Source organism: Cydia fagiglandana, chromosome 19, assembly GCF_963556715.1.
Source record: "Cydia fagiglandana chromosome 19, ilCydFagi1.1, whole genome shotgun sequence".
Lineage (NCBI taxonomy): Eukaryota > Metazoa > Arthropoda > Insecta > Lepidoptera > Tortricidae > Cydia > Cydia fagiglandana.
This window is the reverse complement of record NC_085950.1, coordinates 13,576,528-13,589,456: the sequence shown is the minus strand read 5'-3', so window position 1 is coordinate 13,589,456 and position 12,929 is coordinate 13,576,528. Positions and strand designations below refer to the sequence as shown.

The window sequence follows — 12,929 nt, the reverse complement described above, 5'->3', positions numbered from 1 at the left end:
GTTTTAATTGGGTGGTTTGCACCGTAATAGGAAACAAACTTTATTATTATGACGTTCCGATTCAAGCAGGCTCGCGAATAACAGTAGGTGATGAAAAAATGTTTGAGGCAACGAGTAAAACGCTGAAAAGTGTACAGACGTTAGCTGTCATTGTGTCACTGACCGTCTATGTAGCTGTCACTGTCACTTGCGCTGTCCTACTTTTTGACGTTTCGTTCGGTTTCGTCTTTCTTGGTCCGAAGAAGAGGCAGAGGCTGATACGATTGTTTTTCTGAAACGAATGAATTATTTACGTACTTTTGAGTACAAGTATTGCACAGACGTTAATTGTAGACATAAACCATGACGAAACTGAATAATCCAAATGCTGCACGAATTAACCCCTGCTTAAAGGTTTGTTTATATTCCTAAATTAGTGTTGAATTAGTACCTCAAAACGAATATAAAATTATGTAATTTAATTTTTCAGGAGCAAGAGCAATCTTACGAGTGTCTGAATAAAAATGGTTATGACCATAAAAAGTGCGAAGCATACTTTGATAACTACAATACTTGTAAAAAATTCTGGGTATGTATTTAAAATTTCTGATTGCCAGACTTTCATGTCTCTTCTTCTTCCTCGCGTTATCCCGGCATTTCGCCACGGCTCATGAGAGCCTGGGGTCCGCTTGACAACTAATCCCATGATTTGACGTAGGCACTAGTTTTTACGAAAGCGACTGCCATCTGACCTTCCAACCCAGAGGGTAAACTAGGCCTTATTGGGATTAGTCCGGTTTCCTCACGATGTTTTCCTTCACCGAAAAGCGACTGGTAAATATCAAATGATATTTCGTACATAAGTTCCGAAAAACTCATTGGTACGAGCCGGGGTTCGAACCCGCGACCTCCATATTGCAAGTCGCATGCTCTCACCGCTAGGCCACCAGCGCTTTTTTCCACCCACCCAGACTTCCCAGACCACCACCACCAGACCAGACCAGATTGCCAGACTTTCATGTACTTTCCATTAATTTATACAGACTTCCTTAAAGCATAGAAATTCGCCCCTTCTTCCTGTTACTAATTCTACCCAGTCTGTGATTGCCATCACACTACAAGCCGGCGTCTTCCATTATTTATGCAGTGACTTTTTTCCAAACTTCTTAACCAAATAATATAATCAGTGGCGGATTTGCAGTCTTTGTCGCCCTAGGCCCCAGGCCCTGTCGCCGCCCCTTTCTCAGCACCCATCATATTGACTACATTTTGAGTTATTTCTTATTATCATCAGCAAATTTTGTGTCACAATTTGCCGCCCCTAATATCTTGCCATTTGATCCACTTCCCGGTTTCCGATTGAGCTGAAATTTTGCATACATACGTAAGTCGGGTGACAATGCAATATTATGGTATCATCGAGCTGATCTGATGATGGAGACCGGAGGTGGCCATAGGAACTCTGTGATAAAACAACGAAACCTAACTATGCTTGGGGTTTTTAGAATTGTCTTGATGAGCATTAGTTGCCTGTGGAAAGAAAAGTACAGTCAGCGATAAAAGCTTGTACCAAAAATGAAATTTTTGCTATAAACTTATTCAGTATAATGATGATTGATAAAAATTTATACTATTTTTCAGGGAAAGATTTACAGCGACAGAAAAGCAAGAGGCATTTATCCCTACCTGCCCGATGTTGAAGAGAGAGAGAAAATCAAGTCAGATTATATAAAGAATGTGAAGGACGCATTGTGATTGTTGACTAAACTTTTATAGTTTTAGACATTTTGTTGCCATAATTAAAGTTACGCATATTATTTGTGGGCTGAAATCCAACATAAAATCATCAGCAAGAATGGTAGTAGACCTGGCTATCTGTTATCATATGAATGTACCTACTGAGACAGATGTACAGAAATGGCCACATTATGAATGAATTTCATTGATAATGTGTCCATGCAATTTTGCAGCTTACCATACACAACTGTAGTATTTCAGTAAGTAACTGCAGCATTCATATCAAGCTCCTATCTGGAACTTCAATAATATAATTTGATGATCATTAATCATCTCAGCCATAAGACGTCCACTGCTGAACATAGGCCTCCCCCATTTTTGGGGGGTGAATGCCATAATCGCCACGCTTGGCAGGCGTGTTGGTGACTGCAGTCGAGTACACCGAATTTGAGGGACGCTGCTGCCCGTCCACCAGTGGTCTTGGACGTAGTTTAAGAACATACCCGGGTCCCATGATCATTAATATCATTATCTTACCCCTTCTGATATTTTTTTTGTTTTTATTTACTTTGAATGTAAAAGTCTATACTTTGCATTATCATCTGAATTGGCATTTATTTTACCATTTTCTAACCATCTGTAATGGGTTGACTGTTTAATAATGTACTATCAATTTATACAGAACATAACAGAATATATCTATGTACAGGGTGATTTCGGGGTCGTGTGGCAAGAGAACAAGACATCATACAGAATTCAAAGATGACCACAATAATGTTAATTATTGTTTATCACCAATATTGGTGATTATTTTTCAAACGACAAGTAGAAAAAAACATTGTTGCATACAATTTGGTCACCCTACTCAATGTGACGTCTTGTCGTTTTCCAAACAGCGTATGTCAAAAGTCATAGGGTGACCATGATTACTTAATATAAGATAAATTTTACTTGAAAAATATAACTAGATCTATTTTAATCAAGTACTGCCATATGATAATATGGATCACTCACAGAATCAGAAAAAGTCAATTTGGATCACAACCCAGAAATCACCCTGTATAATTTTATTATTGAAGTACTCTAATGCACAATGGCCGTTTTCTGTATAATACAAATAGTTATGCTCTTTAATTTAAGTGATCATGTTTATTTTTACTGAAAAGTAGTATATTTTGGTTTAAATTTTTAGTAAAGGAAATCTATTTCTTTATTTACTTATTTTTCTGATTCCCTAATATGTCATTATTTCAAAGACTTTTAGAAGAAGAGGTTAACATTTTGATGAACTTTAATAGGACCGTTACAGACCGACTGTATGGGAACTGCACGCCGACGTTGCAGTTACTGCTGTCACAGAATAAATAATAGTACTAGGTACAGAAGACTCTCTAACAAAACGCGTTTGTCACGATCAGCACAGATATGGCCGCTAGGTGGCGACAGCGCCACGCGCGGCTTATGGCAAACCCAAAAATTGGGGTCGAACGGATGTAGTTTAAGCTACCAGTAGCAAAGCGACGAAATCACGGAGTGAGCCACGCCTGCTGCTGTGGCGCAAAGACCCGAAGTGGATCTTGGCCTCCGACACCAATGACTGTCATGCTACTCTGTTCAAAGCCGTTTCTGTCCAGTCGACGGCGCCGAGTTAGCTAAGGTCTTTCTGCCCTTCGTCTCTCCAGCGGTACCTAGGGCGTCCGGACGGCCTTCGGCGACTTGGTACTCCAGAGTACGCCCTCCAGACTGCGCGATCTTCCCCCATCCGGACTACGTGCCCGAGCCATCGGAGTCTAGCGGCTTTCGATTCTCCAATGATTAGTTGACTGACGTAAGTACAGTTTCCATACAAATTGCAGTCTGGTTGCAGCCCGTCTGTAGGTATAGGTATTTAGACAATACCTATCTATGGGAGATATTCAATCCTAATTCCTAAAAAAATATAAAACTACCTACAAAACTAAAACTAAACCTAAAAATAATACCTAAAAATCTATATCTAGAGAGGGCCCCTGGGGCATAGTGCCAAGAATGCTGACAGCATTTCCTCGCTGGATTTATCGCCTAATTTAAATGAATTGACCTAAATAATGTGACGGGTTTTAAACTAAAATAAAACGAGCATTGAGTTCACATGATTTATTGATCGTGACATTACATCGACCGCTGTAGGTGAATGAGCCTGAAGCGAGGCTCGTGTAAAAGCACTAGCCTACTCTATCACAACGACGAAGGCATATCGGGAAGAACATGTTTCACACTCGACCGACATGTATGCCGGCTGTAAATACTCGTTGAGAGACCTCGAGACAGGCAAGAACGAGTGTGTACATTCTCCCCTCTCCGATTGTGCCGAAGCGGTGCCGAGACTTTGCGATAGGCGCTCGAATAGTGTGTACAGCCGGCATTACATAGAGAATAGCACCACCCCATCTCGTCCCGTGGGTGTCGTATAAGGCGACTAAGGGAAAACTGGCGACAGATATGCATATGAGCAAGGCTCGCCCGTATCCTTACCCCGGCTACACACGTAACGATAAAACTGTGCAGTCCGAACTGCGCAGTTTTATCTGCCGTGTGTATGACAAATCGAGTGTGGCCGACAGTGGCGCCGCCTCTCGGTTTGGCCACATTGGTTATTTGCGAGTTAGCAAATAGAAAAAAAAATTTGCCCGTGGCACTCGATTGAAAACTTCAAAATGTTCAAATCCGTTGGGCTGAAGGGCGTGCATTCTTCATCAGCCATTTATTGGGGTTGTTTGAACATGTTGAAATAACTGAGCCAGTGATAAAAAAAATGTAATTTCAAATAAATCGGTCGAGTCAAGTACACAAACACTATTAATTCAAGGCACGGTACAAATCTATAGGCCTCAATACCACCCGTATCTAGGTTACCAGATACAAATTATGAATTTCCTGTCAAAATTCCTGATTTCCGAATTTTTTTCCTGACATTCATATTTTTGACGACGACGGGTTGTGTCTAGCCGTTAGCGATTTTTAATTACATTTATTATCTGTATTAACTCGGGTTATAATTATAGTGCAATAATATATCCTGGACCGAGTAAATCTCAATGGCCAAAGTTACCCTCCAGGGCTAAAGTAACCCGACTTTACGGTTTATGAAAAAGTCTATCAATTCAAACAATTCCTGACATTTTCGTGTTCCGTCCCCATTCCTGACAAAAGGCCAAAATTCCTGACATGTCAGGAAAATTCCTGTCATCTGGTAACCCTACCCGTATCAAAATGGCCAGAGAAAGACGAATGATAACCCTTCTCATTCCCACGTTGACTAAGATGTGAGCCAGTTGGCTGTGCCTTTAGATAGTGCCGATCCCTGATTAAGGTACAATAGTTTACTTAGTTTGAAGATACAATAGTTTACTTAGTTTGATTTTGACTGGATTGTGGCCTCTGACTTCTAAATCAGCTTAAATACTGAATTGGTTGTAAATTTCATGCTTTCAATACAACGTCGGTGGCAAATAAGCATACGGCCCGCCTGATGGTAAGCAGTCACCGTAGCCTCTGGACGCCTGCAACTCCAGGGGTGTTACATGCGTATTGTCGACCTTTAGCTTTTTTAAGCCCACTGAACTTTAGTTTTGTTTTAATTCAACCGAACTACGTTCAATGCTAATCGTCATAGTTATAGGTTGTCCACAACGACCGGTCGTGTGCTAGCCACATCTAACGGTATCTTGTGACCTTGACCACATCGGTATACCTTTTTAGGACCGAAATAATTAGTTTCAAACTGAAAAGAAGTCAGCGACCACAACTGAACTTATAGGTCACTTTCTTCAAAGCTTTATAAGTGATAAAACTTCGATAAAAGTGACATCATAGTAGGTTATCTGTACAGCTATTTTTTTTCTACATTAGTGATTAAAACATTTTATTTATGCTACTGAGTTAACGCTAGAGTCAAACTTTTAACAAGTTTTCGTTAGTTTTAGCCAACAAGTTACGCAGGGTAATTACGTCAGACATAACGGAGCGGCCAAGGTGCTCATAAATATCTCACGCCTCTATTGTCAGGGCGTTAGAGAGCGTGTTCAGATAATTTTGGGCACCTCGGCCGCTCCGATATATCTGATGGCGACTGTACGTAGTTTACGAACGTCGGTCATCGAGAGCATTTAGTAACTGAGGGGCTACCGCGAAAACCGAAATTCGCAAATTGCGGGGATCTTTCTCTTTTACTCAAATGAAGGCGTAATTAGAGTGACAGAGCAAAATGCTTGCAATTTGCGAACTTCGATTTTCTCGGTTATAGCCCTTGAGACGTCATGGCTGTCATTTCCTGTACAAAACAGTCTGAATTTTCGCGGGGAGGGGACGTCAAATGTATTGCAATTTCTGCATGATTTTAACGTAACGTACAAATAGCCATGTCAGTCCATACAAAAGTTTGCACAATTGTGCATGGTTTTCGGCAGAGGGGCAAGCTCTTAAATGGTACTCCAGTTATTAAATGCTCTAGGGTCATTGAGGATCATAAACGAATGTCAATTTTGTTCGACGAAACGAAGACCTGTCAAAAGTGTGATTTAGAATTTTTGGAATAACAATTACTTACGTGACAAAAATATCATTCACTCGTGAGGCACTTGATATTAATACTAGCGATTCGATAAGTGCTAGTATGGAACTGTGATTCGGAAACAACACACCTTTTTATGATAATCTACGATAGTTAATACCTATGTAATGTACCTATATAAGTACTGTATCATTTGAAACGTGTAGTGAATAATTATATGATACCGAACGTTTTATTTTAAACGAATAAATTGATTTTAACATACTACATGGTGCTGTAATTGTTTGTAATTACAAAATTGTAGCACAGCCCTTAGTTCAAACACAGACGTGTAGACACACCCTCATACACACGTCTGTGAACCCCCTTATCTTCATACACTCACCATTCATCACATTCACTCAACCAATCACTCAATCACCTCGCGTGCGCCATGATAGCAGTCCGATTCGGTTGGCCTATAGAGATGCAACGCACGCGACCTCATGATAATTATTTTCAGTGAGTGATCCTTTTCTTAGCTATTTTGTGTAAATCACAGGACCTCTTTGACCATCCCCGGTTACACGTGGCGCCCAGCGTTCGGATTGTGTTACGGAATAGCAATTAGACGGGAATCGCGTTCAAAATGCCACCGAAAAAAGACATGGCCGCCGCCGATTCAAACACGGGAAACGGTGCGAAGGCAAAATCTACACCGCCGACCCCGACATCGGCGACACCGGAGCCATCTTTTAATTTAACGATGCCCCAAGAGTACCTAACCATTTTGTTGCAACAAATGCAACAATCGCACAACGAATTGTGTGAGAAGTTAGTGACGGCAACCCAAGCCACAACGTATCAACGCGACAGACACTTCGCCGGTTGCAAACTCAGCTTTAGCGGAGCTGAAGATTCGGTCGAAGACGCCTTAGAGGTTTTTGTCGATGGCATCCAAACATACAAAGATTGTGCTAAGATATCCGATGAAAATGCATTACGCGGATTGTCATTTTTATTCACCGGACTCGCGGCAACATGGTGGAATGGCGTTCGTAAAACCGTCAAAACGTGGAACGAAGCCATTACCGACCTACAACATGCATTTGGCAAGCGAAAGGCTCCATTCCTCATATTTCGAGAGATATTTCGCGAAGAACAAAGCGATGAGAAGACAGAGATTTTCATATGTAAAATTCGTGCATTGATAGCTCAGCTGCCATATTCGTTCGATGAAAATATTCAAATTGACATTGTCTACGGTCTGCTGAACCGACGGATACGGAAGCGAGTTCCCCGCGATGACGTTAAGTCATTCAACGATTTATTACGAAAAACTCGTTCAGCCGAAGATTCACTGGCCGAAGTGAACGAGAACGGAACGACCTCCGTGAATGCGTCAAACGTCAACGCTGTCAATAGCCGAACTGTCAACCGAAATAGTGGAAATAACGACCGGAATTCTGAAAATAAAACCGCGTCTTCCGATAATAAACAAATAAAACAGAAAACCTTTACGCGACAAAATGCTACAAGTGAAAATAAAGTGCCGAACGATGCGAATTCCAACGCGAAACCAAAATCTAGTCGTTTCTGCAATTATTGCAAGGTATTCGGACATAATAAAGATAATTGCAAATGGTTACTCGCGAAACGCTCTGATACGACGGTTACTTCTACCGATAACAGTGACAATACAAAAAGTGAGAAGTTTTCGTGTTACGGATGTGGAAATCCAGGCGTGGTACGCGCCAACTGCCCGCGATGTAAGCAAGACGCCGGCGCTCCGGGAAGCAGCGGTGGTGTTGCATTCTGCGCACTCTCGACTGAAGACTCAACCACTACGACGGAGTCTACCACACCTCCTGTCGATACGCGCGCACGCGAGACATACACACACATTCATACACTTACATTTACACCAAGTGAATACGACCTTCTACTGGGACAGCAACCCGACAGGCCACGACCTATTCTTCCTATTACCGTCTGCGGACGCGAAGGTCGTGCAGTCGTCGACACAGGTGCGAAGAGGAGCGTTGCAGGTGAAAGTCTGTACAATCTAATGAAGAACTGTGGTGAGTCATTTACCCCTTCCACTTTGAATATTAAGTATGCTAAAGGACGTTCTGAAGTAGAAGATATACTTTCTGTAAACATTATCGTCACGTTAAAAGGTAAACCTATACCTATGAACTTTATAATCTTCCCCGAAGCTACTGATAATGAAACCTTGTTAGGCATGGATTTCATATTCAAATCAGGATTAAAGACTGATTTTGACAACCATACCTGGAGCTTCAGAGGTGAACCTGACATTCAGTATGAACTGCATTATGAAAATGAACCTGTAGCTATAGCCGCATGCAAACCTACTGAGATACCTCAGACACTTCGCGACAATGAAGGTGTTACACTCAATAACGAACAACGGGACAAGTTGTCCTCACTCCTTAACCGTCACCGGGATACTTTCAATTTAGGGGGAGAACCAACCACTTATGCTGTCCATCGTATTGAGTTGATCAATAAAAATATACAACCTATCTCTGTACCACCTTACAGATTACCAGAGCCTAAGAAAGAAGCCCTGCGAGTGGAACTCGAGAAGATGCTGAAAGACGACATCATCGAAGAGTGCGAGTCTCCATGGTCTGCACCTGTGGTACTAGTCCCGAAGAAAGACAACACTATAAGAGTTTGCATCGACTACAGAAAATTAAATGCAGTGACCAAGCCCGATCGATACCCATTGCCGAGAGTGGATGATATACTACATGGAACTGGCAAGTTCAAATACATATCTGCCTTAGACCTTCGCTCTGGATATTGGCAAGTACCAGTCGCAATGGAAGATCGTGATAAAACCTCATTTGTAACACCATTAGGAACGTACCGCTTTAAGCGAATGCCTATGGGATTGCGAAACTCTGGATCCACATTCCAAAGATTAATGGATAGATTTCGTTCCAACCTTCCCAATGTAACAATACTGGCCTATCTCGATGACGTTCTGATCCTCTCAGATAGTTTTGAGAAGCACCTCCAAGACATGGAAGCTGTATTTGAGAGACTCAAACTTTTCAAGCTGCGAGTGAACAGAGAAAAGAGCACTTTTACCTGTGAATCAGTGAAGTACCTCGGACACATCCTGTCAGCCGATGGAATCCAACCTGACATTGAGAAGACTAAGGCCATTAGTGAGATGAAGGAACCACATAATGATAAACATCTGAAGACCTTCATCCAGACTTGCTCCTGGTTCCGGAAATTTATACCCGACTTCGCCAAGATAGCAAGACCACTAACAATGTTACTTAAAAAGAACCAAAGCTGGATCTGGGGAGAAGATCAAGTCAAGGCTTTCAAAGATTTGAAGAAACGCCTCACATCTGCACCAATTTTACGGCAGGTTGACTACACCTTGCCTTTTATTCTAAAAGTTGATGCGAGTGGATACGCCTTAGGAGCCGTACTGCTTCAAGGCGAAGGCTATGACGAGCGACCCGTAGAATATGCGAGCAGACTACTCACGAGCGCCGAACGGAATTACTCGACTACAGAGCGTGAAGCTCTTGCTGCCGTTTGGGCCCTTGACAAGTTCCGTGGGTATATCGAAGGCTCTGAAGTCACCCTCGTCACTGATCACCAACCGCTGAGATGGATCCTGACTCTAAAGACACCTACAGGACGTCTCGCGCGATGGGCTCTGAAGATACAGGCCTACAATTTGAAAATTGAATATCAACCCGGAAATAAGAATGTTGTTGCTGACGCCTTGAGCAGACCTGTGTGTGATGATACCACTAAGGATTCCTGTAACTTATGCACAGTCATAGTAGATATGCCACACGTGTCTCCTACTGACCTACGGAAAGCTCAAGAAGAAGATCCAGAAATTTGGAAGATCGCCAAAGACTTCGAAAACAACAACATAGAAGCAGCTACACGCTGGACTGAGCGCGGTTATTATATGTCACAGGGAGTGCTATACCACTTTAACCCTGACGTCGAGAGCGACGATCCGCAGCTTGTCATACCACAGTCCATGAGAAAGGAGATTTTAAAGGAATTACATGATGCTCCTACGGCTGGACATAACGGAGTTGAAAGGACATACCAACGGGTGAGCCAAAGATATTATTTCCCTGGTATGAAGAGATATATAACTGAATATATACGAGATTGTAATGAGTGCCAGCGTTACAAACCATCCAACTTGAAACCTGCAGGCTTACTGCAAACGCCTGTACCGGCTCAGAGATTCGAGGTACTAGCGATAGATCTATTTGGACCTTTACCTACTGGAAAGAATGACGAACGATGGATTTTTATTATAGAGGACATTGCGACTAAGTGGGTCGAGCTCTTCCCATTAGTTACAGCAACTGCAGAAGTTTGCGCCAAAACCCTGGTTGAAGAAGTTTTCCTCAGATACGGATTTCCCAGGAGAGTTATATCGGACAATGGTGTACAATTTGTGTCACAAGTCATGCAGAAAGTCATGCACACCCTAGGAGTAGAACAGAACTTAACGCCTCTTTACCATCCAGAAGCAAACCCAGTAGAGAGAAAAAATAGAGACCTCAAGAGCCAACTCGCTATCATAGTTGAAGGGAACCATACTAACTGGCCGAGCGCCTTACCTGCTATACGCTTCGCCATGAATAGCGCTGTCACCCAAAGCACCGCGAAGTCGCCTGCTTACCTCGCCTTCGGGAGAGAGATGCGATCACCGGTAGAGAATAGACACGACCTGCGGGCAGTTATTCAGGCAGAGAACTTTATACCTCAGATAACACCCTACCTGTTGAGACTCAGCGATAATCTCGCCCAAGCTCAAGAACATAATCTTCAACAACAGGAACGCAGGAAGACCTACGCAGATCAGAAGCGTAGACCCAATGAAAATTATAACATTGGCGATAAGGTTCTTTTGAAAACACACGTCCTAAGTAACCAAACAAAGGGCATAACTAGCAAATTTGCGCCCCGACGTGACGGACCCTATACTATATCAAAGGTAGTCAGCCCGACTACTTATATGTTAACAAACAATGGTGAAACTGTTGGTAAATATCACGTGTCAGACTTGACTACATACCATCAGAAGAGTGGTGATGAAACTGCAGAACCTATCATGCCACAAAGGAAGAGAGGTAGACCGCCGAAGCGAACACCTGCTACCCCTACTCCACCTGCAGCTGGTGAGAAGAAGAGAGGAAGACCACGCAAGAAGCAACCTGTGTGTCGGCCCATGGGCGAGGACGTCCCCATGGCCCGAAGGGGGAGCCTGTAGCACAGCCCTTAGTTCAAACACAGACGTGTAGACACACCCTCATACACACGTCTGTGAACCCCCTTATCTTCATACACTCACCATTCATCACATTCACTCAACCAATCACTCAATCACCTCGCGTGCGCCATGATAGCAGTCCGATTCGGTTGGCCTATAGAGATGCAACGCACGCGACCTCATGATAATTATTTTCAGTGAGTGATCCTTTTCTTAGCTATTTTGTGTAAATCACAGGACCTCTTTGACCATCCCCGGTTACAAAATACATTTACGATCACAACACTCAAATAGGTTCATCAGTTTAGTAGCTACGGTGCTACATACAGACATACATATACACATGTTAAAAATACGATGTCATATAGTTATACACTACATCTTTCATTTTGTCAGGCCTGTGACTTTTATAACATTTTAAATTTAACTGTATTGCATTGCCTTTAACTCAGTCAAACTATTTACACAATTATATCACAAACTAAATCACGAAAGAGTATTATAAAATCAAGATACAATGCCAATAGTCAAGAATAAAAGATCATTCCCAATTGTACACATGAATCATTACATTTAACCCAAAAATGCAGGCCAAAAAAAAATTGTACTTAACATTGGACCATCGCCCTCACTGTTAACTGTATATCGGTGGACCTTATGCCTTTTGTAATAAGGTCCACAATAGTTGCTATTTCGGCATGAATATACTTATGATGAGTACAATATTGAGTGCCTTTTAAAGTTTAAACAAAAAAGATGTAATGCCATAATATAAAGCAAATTATTAATACAGTATGTACAGTATGATTGATACAAATATTGATTTTGTTTTTCAGAAAATTTAATAAATTATCTATTTGGATACTTATCACATTTGTATATTAAACAAACTGCCTAAATCACTGTCTCAATCTACTACTTAATATAGGCCAGTGTACAACTTAGACTTAGTTATAACTTATACTTTATAAAAAATACAGTTTCACTATCAACGCGATTGATAAATAAATAAGAATACTAAGAAATACTTACAAAAGCGTTTAAATACAAATACGGTTAGTACAGAAATACAGATGCGGTACAAAACAAATACAAGTACTTACGTAACAAAATACTAGACACTAAAGTAGCAATTTGTACCTTGGGGCTGTCCATAAATTACGTCATCTATTTTTGACCCCCCCGCCCCTAAAATCATCCAAATATCATGCTTCGAATGACCCCGTTTCCTCCTACGTCATGCTACCATCATCCGATGTCCAGACCCCCCCCCTCCTAATCTGAAATGACGTAATTTATGAATAGCCCCCTTACTGTAATCACATAAGGTCTAACTGCCACTTTGGTGTTTTAGTTAGGTTAGGTTGGTACATTCGCCAT

At 41.8% G+C, this 12,929-nt stretch overlaps 1 protein-coding gene across 1 annotated transcript; it reads left to right on the top strand.

The window, feature by feature from the left end:
* Positions 1–229: 229 nt before the first annotated feature.
* On the top strand, positions 230–1,760 carry LOC134673705 (coiled-coil-helix-coiled-coil-helix domain-containing protein 7). Its single transcript, XM_063531705.1, has 3 exons — positions 230–393; positions 470–568; positions 1,621–1,760. Exons 1-3 carry the CDS (start codon positions 343–345, stop codon positions 1,732–1,734), a joined length of 264 nt encoding a protein of 87 aa, XP_063387775.1. The 5' UTR covers positions 230–342; the 3' UTR covers positions 1,735–1,760.
* Positions 1,761–12,929: the final 11,169 nt, after the last annotated feature.

Bases quoted from the DNA above. Each gene is read 5' to 3' on its own strand.
- LOC134673705 (XM_063531705.1), top strand. From the start codon at position 343: ATGACGAAACTGAATAATCCAAATGCTGCACGAATTAACCCCTGCTTA. The intron at 394-469 runs GTTTGTTTATAT...TTAATTTTTCAG, and splicing joins GAATTAACCCCTGCTTAAAG to GAGCAAGAGCAATCTTACGA. The intron at 569-1,620 runs GTATGTATTTAA...ACTATTTTTCAG, and splicing joins ATACTTGTAAAAAATTCTGG to GGAAAGATTTACAGCGACAG.